The sequence below is a fragment of the Bos taurus genome, chromosome 8 (genome assembly GCF_002263795.3).
Source record: "Bos taurus isolate L1 Dominette 01449 registration number 42190680 breed Hereford chromosome 8, ARS-UCD2.0, whole genome shotgun sequence".
NCBI classification, from domain to species: Eukaryota; Metazoa; Chordata; class Mammalia; order Artiodactyla; family Bovidae; genus Bos; species Bos taurus.
This window is the reverse complement of record NC_037335.1, coordinates 102,400,076-102,411,807: the sequence shown is the minus strand read 5'-3', so window position 1 is coordinate 102,411,807 and position 11,732 is coordinate 102,400,076. Positions and strand designations below refer to the sequence as shown.

Here is an 11,732-nt window from a genome sequence, read left to right as displayed (position 1 = left end):
AGTGCTTAGAACACTGCCTGTCTGGCACATAATAAGTATTATATAGGTGTTTGTTAAAAACAAAAATTCGAGTAGAGAAAATACCACCTTTTATGGCTTGACTCTGAGGACCGTTGAAATGCCTACTTAACCTGGCCATATAATCCATTTCTCCAGACAGTAGATTTTTTAAAAAGCCCTCCATGCTGTGAAAGCCTCAACTGTATTTAAAGAGACCATCAAACAAAAGAGGCTGCTGATCACCTATGGAGATGATCTCAGCAGTGCCTCAGGGCAGGGGAGGGGCCTTAGCTGGACAGAGAAGTGGATGCCTGACCGTCCAACTCCAAGACAGCAAATCTTAACACCTGTTGTGACACTGAGCAGCTTTCCAGCTCCCTGCTTCTTGTGGGGAGAATACACGGATCAGTACTGAAGGCGTCACGTCCTATACTTTCTGTTTGAGCTCTTATTGTAACTTTTAAAAAGTGGCTTTGGTATGTTTTTGCTTCTGCCCTCAGGGAGAGAAGGTGCTAATAATGGTGCTGACATGGGTGTTTAGAGTCCATGTGACAGTTCTTTTTCTAATCATTATTTGTTACATGAACAGAAGAGTGGCTTGTTGAGTAGGCTGGCACTGAGGGTGTCTGCTGAGGGAACAGCCTTTCGGGGCTGGGTTTGTGGAGCACAGAGTTGTCTTCATGGGAGACAGACAGACTCAGGCCTTGGGCAGCCCTACTCAGCTCCCGCAGTTGCTCTCAGGGTTCCGTGAGCTTGCTGTTTGAATGAGGAGAAACAGAAGACAGTCACAGACTATTTAAAAATATATATTTATTAAAATAATTTCGTTTTTAATTCTCAAAGCTTCAGACCATCTTTCCTCTCGCCCATGAGGTACTTGAATGTAGACATTACAGTAGACAGCAGTGATTTTCTCTCCCTGGGTCTATTTTTTCCTTTTCTTTAAAGCGAAAAGGTTCAATATGTGTAGAGCCCCCACCTAACTCTACTAATGTAAGGCTTTGGCTTGATGGCTTATTACATCTTCAGTTGACACGCCCTGTGGCTTACTCACTATTGGAACGAATCATGTTTCCCCACCAGATCACTATGGGTGAGCAGTAAGTAATAAATAGAAAACATCAGTATTGAATATTACTCAGTGAATTCTTGGTTTTGCATTAGGGGGAGGATCAGGATAAGATTAAGGCCATGAAGAGCTCCCCGCCCCGACACCTAAAGCTATTTAACTGTCACCATCCCATGGGAGGAGCTCACTGTATTCGGAGGGTAGGTCACAGCCCTGGTAAGGATCCTACTTCTTTGCCTTTAGTCAGCTGTCACTTACTCTCCCCCCAAGAGAGGGAAAGGGGTCCTAGCAAATGCTGCCATGGTTATGAAATCTGCCCCAGGTGCTGGTCTCCATCCCACCTCCTGTCACAGCAGCCTTCTTAAAGGCACAGAAAGACTTCGCCAGGGCCCTCTGCAGCCTGGCTGAGGAGCAGCAATGGCCTCAGAACTCCAGGGAGCAAGCACTGGCTTCAGCCGAAAGTTTCCATGAGCTGGCAATGCCTTGAGAACAGCCAGCTGAAAAAACAGGAGACGTGGGGCGGGCAGTTCAAGGTCTGGAACGAGGCGCCCCAGGTCCTTCCGGCCCCCAGAGCCCTCACCCTCAACCAGCTAAGTCATGCTGAGAAGTGGGTAGGCCAGGTAGTAGCCCACACCTGAGCCCAGGACCACGCCGAAGAAAATCCAGGTGTTATAGGACATGACCGCCAGCATCACGAAGTAGCCAACGACCACCTGAGCGACATGGAGCAGAGACTGGCCGAAGTGACACAGAAACCACCTAGATGAACAGGAACGCCCAGTTAATGCCGGCCTCGAGCTGGAAGCTAGGAGTTGGTGTCAGGGAGTGGAAAGAGCAACCGAGGTATAGGACTAGCTTCTTTATAATCCGTATGCTTAACCCAGGAGATTTATTTTTAAGGAGACATGTCAGAAACCAGTGATAGAGAAGGGAAGAGGGACTTGTACAAGGAGTTTGGGATAATCATTTCTCCACCACACTGAGCTCTGAGTTTCCCAGTATCCAGGGCAAAAAGGGAAAATGTGTGATCAACCACATCTGACAAAGGATTACACAAAATCATCAGTAAGGCAGACTCCCCCCCCGCCCACCCGAATCAATTGTGAGCTGTGAAAGGAAGTATTACAATGGAAAGAGCATGGACCCTGGTAACATCAATTTCTAGCTCTGCCACGTGCTAACTGTGGCTCAGCATAAGCGTCTTAACCTCTCTGAACTGAAATGTCCTCAGCAGTAAAACATATATTAGTAAGACCCATATGAAAACACCTCCCTTGCAGTGGGTTTGTGACTGTTTGAGGCCCCCGCCTAAGGAGCAGACAGACACAGTTAACACAGCCAGTGCTGCAGAGAGGACAGAATGGGGATCCCCAGTGGCTATCAGAATGGGGAGGGAAGGAAGGAGCAAGAGGTTGCCCTCTACCAAGCTGGTACACTGCTAACCACAAATTTTTTTTATCATTTATATAGGAAGAGCTGCAGGTACCATCTTGGGTTTGGAAGCCTTAGTGACCTAAGAAAACCTGCTGTGGTTTGGGGTGGGCTGAATGGACACCCTTGCTGGACTGAGGCTTGCACCGGAGTCAGGAAGATTGGAGCCTCCCACGTGGCTGCTCAGAGAGCCCCAGCCTGGGTATCAGGACACCTGGCTGTAGTCCGCAGCACCGCTAACTAACTGGAAGCGCTTGGGCAAGTTCTGGTCCGTCCCTGGGCCTCAGTTCCCTTGGATGAAGTGGGGCTAAGTGTCCTGCGGGTCCAGCCTACCTCTCAAGGTGAGTGTGAGCACTCTGCCTGTTGCCCCCCACCCCACTTCTGTTACCTGAGAGGGCTTCTGCTGACAGGCAGGGAGTCTGAGCTTGAAGAATCCTGGTCTGCCGCTTCAATAAGCTGCTGGCTTGTGGGGATGGACAGGTTCATCAGGGCCTGGTAGAGCAGCCTGGCTTTGCCAACCTTGATGCTTTCATACAACACAGCCAGAAGCAGGATGACCAACACGGAAAGGGCCATGCCTGTCAAAGGAGACTGAGTTACAGAGCCCAGCCAGGCAAACACTGCTCCCCTTCTGGCAGCTTTGCTGGGGACTTGGCACAAGTGGGGAAGGGCACCTCCCCCCACCCTCCCTCTGAATCCATTCCTCCTCCCTTCCCCTCGCATCTTCTTCCCCACTCTTGCTGGGCTCAGAACTCCTGTCTCTTTCCCCTTCCAGCCCATTGTTGGTAGAAGTGGCCTGCAGGAGTGTGGCTTTGAGCTCAGCAGGAAAAGCCACCTGGCAAAGCCCGGGGTGGGTGGGGGGTGGTGGCGGGGAGCATGCCCAACGGCCCACCGCCCCAGCTGCACCCCAGCAGGCAGCACTGCGTCCTCTGAACACGGTGCATGGGTTCCCTTTAGTTTACGGAGGTCCACCTTATTTCTGTGGCTTCATAAGGTCTGTGAAAGATTAGATTCTCCAGAGATGGCCGCCTCGCTCTATCCCACCCCACATGCTATTCTTACAGTGGCAGCATTCCTGCTATCAAGGGGTGGCATCTGTGTTCCCTCCCCTTTAGTCCCAGAAGACCTCTGGGACTGCCTCAGCCAATAAAGGTGGAAACGATGCTCTCTGACTTCCAAAGCTAGGTCTTAAAAACTAGGCTTTTTTTTTTTTTTCTTTACCTTGTTCTCGCTTTCTCCCTTTTTTCCCCTACCTTTTTCTCTTGGGACACTCACTCTGGGAAGCCAGCCACCCTGCCATGAGGACTTCAGCCAACAACCCCTGCTGAGGTCCTAGCTAACAATCAGCATCAATTTTGATTAATACCTGTAGTGATGGGCGTTTGGGCTTCTTCCAGTCCATTTTTATTCATTTTTTCATGGTACTCAACACAATTTATTGAATGAATAAATTAAGAACTAAGAATTGACATATCCAAAACACAGCAATTTTTAAATTGTTTTACTTTTATTTATTTAAATTATTTTTTAATTGAAGGATAGTTGCTCTACAGAATTTTGTTGTCTTCTGCCATTAAGTGGCATTGTTTTAAATGGACCTGAGCTCTATAGAATTGGATTGTTCATAATCTTTGCCACTATCATTGCTGATCTAAGAACAGTCCTCTTACCACTTTTATTTTACAATCTGCCTACCAAGCTAGAGTTAACAAAATCACATGTCCTATTTCAAAGTAACTTTTTGAGAAACATGTATTATTTCTGTTAACAGAGGTAATAACAGACTTGGTAACTAAACAGAGCTACTCAACTAGGAAACAAGGCTCCTGCTCTGTTTCTTTGTTCTGTCTGTTATGTTACAGTGCCTTTCATAGTCTATTCCCCAGGTTGTAGGTAGGTACATTGTGATCACAGCAATTTCCATCCATAGGTTGCCAGCAGAGATGATAAGCTCAGAAATTAAAAATGGTGAAAGCCTGAAGAAAACAAGTATGAGTCAGGTCTAACACATATAGGGGGAGAAAGTATAAAGAGCTGGAGAGAGATAGAAGGATCAGAGAAAATGGGCAGATGGGAGACGTGGACTCTTCACAGAGACAACTGGATCCCTGGGGTGAAAGCTCTGGTCTCAGCAGTCTATTTTTAACATGTAAGTACTTAAGTGGAAACACAACTCCATCATGATTTAGTGTCTGACTCTGCCTTTTCACGTCAAAGGAATACTCGTCTCTTTCAAATTTATGTCTAATTTGAGGTCAAAGGCTGCAGCAGCTACTCTGGGCTGACACTAGACAATGAACCCCTGTATGAAGGAGGTGCTAGGAGGCAACAAGAGGACCTGATCTAGTTCTGGCTCTGATGCACACTATGTGTCCCTGGACAAGTCTTTCCCCCTCTCTGGGTGTCCTTTCCTTCCCCGTATTGGGGAAAGCTGCACCCTCGTGCCTCTCTCTCGGCCTCACAAAGAGCTCTTTGCAGTCTGAAGGGCAGAGATTCCAAATGGAATTACAAATGCAAAGTTACCACTCAATATTTATGCAAGAAGAGTCAGGCTCCCGAAAACGTTCACAGAGCACAACAATAATGAGAACCTGGGTTCCCACTGCCTGGAGGTACTCAATCTACAAGTCAGGGCTTCCCAGTTCTTACCTGTGGGACTATGGACGCTCCAGAAATCAAAGAGAAGCACTGCCTCATCTGAGAAGATGAAATGCATCTGAAAGAGAAGGGACCGCATCAGAGGGGGCTTAGGGCAGTGGAAATCATGTTCCCGATTGCTCTCCAGAAACCTCTTCTAAAGGCCCAGGAAAACAAAGTCACTGGATTTAAGTGCTGCAAAGGCCATTAGAAGCCATCAGAGCCAACTGAAGCCAGACAGGGCAGGGAATTGCCCAGGGTCCCACAGTGGGTGAGCAGTAGAGCTAGAATTGAGCTGGCCTGTTGCAGGTAGGGGCCTCCCTGGTGACTCAGATGGTAAAGAATCTGCCTGCAATGCGGGAGGCCTGGGTTTGATCCCTGGGTTGGGAAGATCCCCTGGAAGAAGGTATGGCAACCCACTCCAGTATTCCTGCTTGGAGAATCCCCACAGAGGAGCCTGGCAGGCTACAGTCCATAGGGATGCAAAAAGTTAGACATGACTGAGCGACTGAGCACAGCACAGTTCCCGGTAGAAGTAAGGTGCTTGGGGGTGCCTGTCCTCACTGGGCCAACCAGTCACAGTGCTCTCAGTCATGCAGAGATGACTCCTTTGTGCCCTTGAAAGGCAATGAGGACATGCTAGGCTGAGGACTGACTGCCTCTTCTTACCCCCAGGGCCCCAGCCATTCTGTTCCAGCAGTGCGTATCAGGGATGAGCCCAGGGTCAGCTGTCTTCAGTGTGTACTGCACACCTGTTCACCCAAAATTCACTGAACAGTTGCTGAGCCTAATCCCGTGCCCAGCATTATGGAAAGAGGTTAATGTGTCTGCCCTTGACAAGCTCAGTCTTACAGAAAGAATGAAGGTAGAAGCGAAGAGCACGCAGCATCTGTCTGAAGGCTCTTCTCAAAGAGCAGCTGGTCCACCCTGTGTTCTGGGTGGCATCAAGAGCTTTGCATATAATGTCTCACTTCACCACAATCTTCTATGCGGCAGGGCCAATTAGGTCCATCGTATAAGAAAGAAAACAGGGAATTGGGCTCTGAAAAGTAATTTGCTGAAGGTCACAAAGCTAGTAGTAATAAGTTGGCAGAACTGGGATTCAAACCTGAGTCTAGTTAGATGCCAAAGCCCCAACCATCTATGCTGCCTCTCAGTGACCAAGAGAAGAGGACAAGATGGGAACTGAGTGGGATTCTAAATGCCTGCATCAAGCTTAATGATTGGCAAGATTAAAGCCAGAGAAATCAATCAGTTCACACTCTCAAGGAAGGGGTGTTTCCCTCTTGTCACCAGGTAAGACCTCAACCAGCAGAAGCACTGTCAGTGCCCAACCATAGCTAAGCAGATCCTGGCTGAGTTGGGATCAGTTGGTGGAAGACTTCGCCTTCAAAGACAATGGCCAAACATTAGAATCTTCAAATGCCAGAGTGACAAGCGTCCTCAGAAACTTTTTTAAATTGAGACGTAATTGACAAATAATGTATTTGTTTCAGGTGTACAACAGGATTCCATATATGTGTATATTGCAAAATGGTCACCACAAGAAGTCTAGTTAACGTCCATCATGACAATGTTTCTTTCTCGTGATAAGAACTTTAAAGATCTACTCTTAGCAACCTTCAAATCTACAGTTCTGTATTAACTAGTCACCATGCTATTGTATCTCCAGAACATCTTCTCAGAGAATTTTTAGTCACCTGTTTTTCACCTTTTTTCCCCACAGAACACTGACAAATAAAATCTTCCTTGTAACTCCATGATATAAAACACAGGGCTTTTGGTGAAGAGGGGAGAGAGGTCTGAGCTCTGCTGAAATTCAATGTGAAAAACATTGATCTGGTCCGATTCTAGTCCCTTTCTAACCACTTCTCATGTGCAGATGGGTAAAAGGAGTTCCAAAAGGGGAAAGGATTTGTCCAAAACCTCGTAAGATGAAAACTGAAACCTAGACAGTCTTTTAAAAATTATGTTGAATAATTTTAAAATAGCTTTTTATGTCCCAAATATGAAAGTGATACTTGCTTAATGGAAAAAGCTGAAACAGTACCAAAAAGAAAGTAAAAAATTATTTTGAGTCCTACTACCCAGAGATACCCTATGTCACGATTTCAAAAAGAGGAGACAAAATGTTCACAAAAAATTGATATGCAAAAACAAATAGGTACAGGTAATCCTGTGAAACTGCATTTACACTGGAATTGCACTCATGGAATTTCAGAAGCCTACAGCACCATCTCTGCAGGTGGAGTGAGGTGTGACACCTTGACCCCCACTCCAAGTTCATTTGATAAAGCAGCTGGCATGACTGGAATATCCCCTGTGGCTAATTAATCAGAGAGGTTCCATAACTGGGTTCCTTCTGTCATCCTTAGGCTTGGGTCAGCTATCTTGGGGACCCCAAACAGTTTTCGCAGTAGATCAGAACACCCCTGAGAGCTGTGCCAGGGGTGCAGGGGCTGGAGACAAATGAGGCAAGTCCTTGACCCCCAAGGAGCAACTGTTTGTTAGAGGAGAGGGAGTGAACAAATAGTACAAAGAGGTTTATGTATTCAGCAAGGGGGAGGCCTGTGGAGGCTGGGGGAACTGGGGACAGAAGATGCCTGGAAGACACCTAACCCAGCCAGGGAGGCAGGTGGCTAGGACGTCTTCTGAAGCAGGAAGCAGTCAGGGAAGATGGACAGTGCAGGTTTTCCAAGCCACAAGTGTCCTTACAGAGCGTCCACCCCACTGGGGAGTGAGGGGCCCGAGGGAGGGACAAAGACTCACCTCTCTCGCTTTTTCACCCGTGAAAAAGATTCAAATCAGCACACCCTGACTTGGAGCTGCAGTTTTCAGTCAAAGAGCCCTGTGGTCCGACACTCAAGGGGCGGGCCTCTCCAGTTTCACAGCTTTGGATAAACCAGGGCCTCCAGTAGCTAAATTATCTGTGTCTGGTTCAGGGCCCCACCCTGTGGGGAGGGGCTACGGGGAAAATGACAGCAATCACGGGACTTGGTTCTTCTTTATTTTCTCATTTGGAGTTACTCACACTTTGAGAATCCCAAGGACAGAGGAACCTGGAAAACTACCGTCCATTGCCTCGCAAAAGAGTTCGACACTACATAGCAACTAAACAACAACAAGTGCCCTCATTTATAAGCCAAAGAGTTCAGGGGCAGATTAAGGTCCCAGTCCTATCACTGCCCGGCTGGGGAACTTTTCATATAAACCCTTCCCATCTGTTTCCCCTTTTAGAGGGCCGTCGGGAGTTGGGTGGGTGCGTTTGACTAAAAGACCTGCGTTGGCTTCCTGAATCTTCAATTCTATGACATTCTTCCTGGAGGAAGAAAACTGTGTACATGATTTATTCGTAGACCGAAGAGTTTGCAAGCTGTCAATTCTCTCCAGCTCAGGTGAACTCTACCAAGAAAACTAGTTTATCTGAAATGCTATTTCTAACCCAAGTGTAAGAGGATGGAAAGTGGCAAGGTCTGTTTCTCGTTTTTTCTCCGAAAGAATCAGATCACGAACTTGCGAAGGCAGGGAACCGCCCCGGGGGTGTGTGTACGCGCGCCCAGCCGCCGGCTGAAACGCTCCGAGAATTCCCTCCTCATGGGCGTCTCCCCGCAATCTCCCCCAAGTCACCGCGCCCAGAGCAGGGGGAGGCCCCGCCCCGCTGTCTTCACCCAGCGCACCCCGACCCTCATCCGCGCCACACCAGCGCGTAGTGACTGCTAGTCAAGCTGGACTGACTCCCAGCCGGAGGAACAAATAAAAAACCCCAAAGCCCCGGCCAGCTCTCCTGTTCCCGATGTTGACACAGCTGCCAGCACACCCCCTTCACCGCCGGGGGCGGCGGGCACCGCGGGATGCCCGGGGTCGCCTGCCCCAGGGTCCCAGCGCCCACCCCGCGTCCGCTCCTCCAGAAGGCGCCCGGACTCACCGCCATGGTGAGCGTGCTGGGCGGCCGGGCGCCGTGGCCGCGTCTGCTCGCTCGGGACTGGGGCTCCGAGCCCGGACAGCCGCCGCGATCGCGACCGGGGCTGCGCGGTCACGTGGTCCGGGCGAGGCGCGCGCGCGGGCGCCTGGGACTTGTGGTCCCCACAGTGCTCCCCGCATCCTTGGGCGCACCCACCGGCCAGACCTCCTGCCGAGCTCCAAGAAGGGAGCGGAGCCGGCCTCTGGGCCAGAGCCGCCAGCACAGCGGGGTCCCTTCTGCCTTCCCTTTGGGCCCCTTCCTGTTTTGCACTTGACTTGTCTTCCAATTATCATAAAAGGATTTATTGCTTGTTATAATAAACAGCTTAACACCTGTTAAGTCCATCTTCTGGACGTGATAACAAGAAGTTAGAAGTAAATTAAAGAAATTACGCCCCAAGCTTTTCATGTAACCATCCTTCTTCTTTTTCTTCTTCTTGTCTTTTCCAATCTGAAATGAAAAGCAATACACGGTTGTAATTTTAATTCGTATTTCTTTAATAACTAGGATGGTAAACTTTCTTCTTATTGGTGTAGCCGTTTTTCTGTATTCTCTGTCCATTTCATCCATCCTGCTTGGGGTGGGGAGAGTTTTATAGGGGATGAGGGACTTTTAACAGTATTTACTTTAAAATATATTTAGTAGCGACTTCACTTTCACTTTTCACTTTCATGCATTGGAGAAGGAAATGGCAACCCACTCCAGTGTTCTTGCCTGGAGAATCCCAGGGACGGGGGAGCCTGGTGGGCTGCCCTCTATGGGGTCGCACAGGGTCAGACACGACTGAAGCGACTTAGCAGCCGCAGCAGCAGCAACCCTTTGCCAGTCCTTCTAGGAGGCAAGTGGCTTCTTAGAGAAACCTTACCAGAGGCAGCACTAGCAGACCTTGAACCTGGAATATGACCTCATTTCAAATCCTGCGCCAACAAGAACTGGCTGCAGGACCTCCAGCTTTACATTTCTGAGCCTTGGTTTCCTGGTGGGTAAAATGGAAAGAATAATAGAAGCATGTGATAGAGCTATTGTAAGGCTTAAGTGAAGTCTTGCGTGTTAAATCCTCATCAGAGAACCTGGCAGTCAGAGCTTGCTCAAAAAATGGTAGCCATTGTCATCCTTAGTGGCAAATATTTCCGTTCTGTTGTAACTGAACAGGATCTGGTGGTTCCTTCCTGGGACGGACCCTCCCCACCTCCTCTGCCTGCTTCATCTTTGTAGAAAAGTTCGTCTCCTAAGTCTCTCCTGAGCCACAAAAACCTGACTCAAGAATTATTGACTGAAAGGGTGAACATGTAGTGACAAAAATTGGGTACCGAGTCAGAAGAAACTGGTAAGAACTTAAAAAATAAATGGGCCATATGGCAGTCACAGAATCTTATGTTCCTTCCTGAAGTATCTAGATAACAGTATCTGATGCAAATTTCCTGAGTTGTTTTACAGATGCTAAAACCCACCAAATAGAAGAAGTTAACGTTAGGTGACCGTGAGTGTGTAACCCCCAGACCTCCTGGAGCCTGAGGATTAATGTTGTTGACCCCTGTGATACCATCCTGTTACCTCACCATCAGCCAGTCAGAGAACTGTGCACAAGCTGATCACACACCCTGCAACTGCTCTCCCTCACCTGGTCTTTAAGAATGCTTCCCCAAAGGGACTTCACTGATGGTCCAATGGTTAAGACTCTGCCTTGCAATGCAGTGGACATGGGTTTGATCCCTGGTTGGGGAACTAAGATCCCACATGCTATGGAGCAACTAAACCAGAATGCTGTAGCTACTGAACCTGTGCTCTACAACCCGTGTGTCACAACTAGAGAGGAAAGATCCTACATGACACATGGAAGACCTTGCATGCCGTAACTAAGATGCAATACAGACAAATAAATAACTTTTTTTTTAATGCTTCCCTGAAACCCGTTAGGGATTTTGAGTCCTTTTGAGCATTACCTGCCCTGTTCTCCATGCTCAGCCCTGCAATAAACCTTTCTCTGCTCAAACTCTGACACTTTGGTTTGTTTGGTTTCACTGTGCTCCAGGTGCATGAACTTGGGTTCGACAACACTATGAGAGGAAGTCCCTTCAGAGGTCAAGCCACTTGCGCAGGGTCACACAGCTTCTAAGGGCCTCAGTCTGAAAGATAGGGAGTGTTAAGGGAAATCAGGGGTTAGGCAGCCTCAGGGAAGAGCATGGGGCCAGCACTGTGAGGGGGTCTCAGGGGGACGGCCTCAGCTGTCAGGGATTGCCAGGCCCCATGGAGGAAGCAATGGGGAGGAGAGGTATTCTTGAAGCACCTGGGCCTCTGGAGCTTGGTGATTTCGGTATAATTTCTCACCTCTCTGGGTCTCACCTGGGCAACAGAAATAAGAGGACTTAACCTTCACACTAGCAGGCTCCCATGTACTCCCCAACCTTCCATTGAAGGATTTTCAACACAGCTTTATTCATTTGACTATTTTTGTTGGCTTTGTTACAATCTGATGAACTTCACACTTAGTTCTCACTTCCTCATGTGTGTTATGATTATAACAGTCCTAAAGTTCTAAAGTGCCCCTTTACTTCCTGAACTACCAAAGACGTCCCTCCTCTGGTGCCCAGGCAGAGAACAGAATCCCAGTTCATAAAGGTAACACCATAGATG

The 11,732-nt window shown here is 48.3% G+C and overlaps 1 protein-coding gene across 2 annotated transcripts; it reads right to left on the bottom strand.

Annotated features, from left to right (window-relative positions):
* Positions 1-790: 790 nt before the first annotated feature.
* On the bottom strand, positions 791-9,176 carry SLC31A2 (solute carrier family 31 member 2). Of its 2 annotated transcripts, none has more exons than XM_005210522.5 (4): positions 7,907-9,129; positions 5,150-5,216; positions 2,889-3,078; positions 791-1,828 (listed from the first exon to the last, which is right to left on the bottom strand). In XM_005210522.5, the coding sequence occupies exons 2-4, from the start codon at positions 5,214-5,216 to the stop codon at positions 1,660-1,662; spliced, it is 426 nt and encodes a 141-aa protein (XP_005210579.1). In that variant the 5' UTR covers positions 7,907-9,129; the 3' UTR covers positions 791-1,659.
* Positions 9,177-11,732: the final 2,556 nt, after the last annotated feature.

Bases quoted from the DNA above. Each gene is read 5' to 3' on its own strand.
- SLC31A2 (XM_005210522.5), bottom strand. From the start codon at position 5,216: ATGCATTTCATCTTCTCAGATGAGGCAGTGCTTCTCTTTGATTTCTGG. The intron at 3,079-5,149 runs GTAAGAACTGGG...CTCCTTTGACAG, and splicing joins GAGCGTCCATAGTCCCACAG to GCATGGCCCTTTCCGTGTTG. The intron at 1,829-2,888 runs GTAACAGAAGTG...CTGTTCATCTAG, and splicing joins GTCAGCAGAAGCCCTCTCAG to GTGGTTTCTGTGTCACTTCG.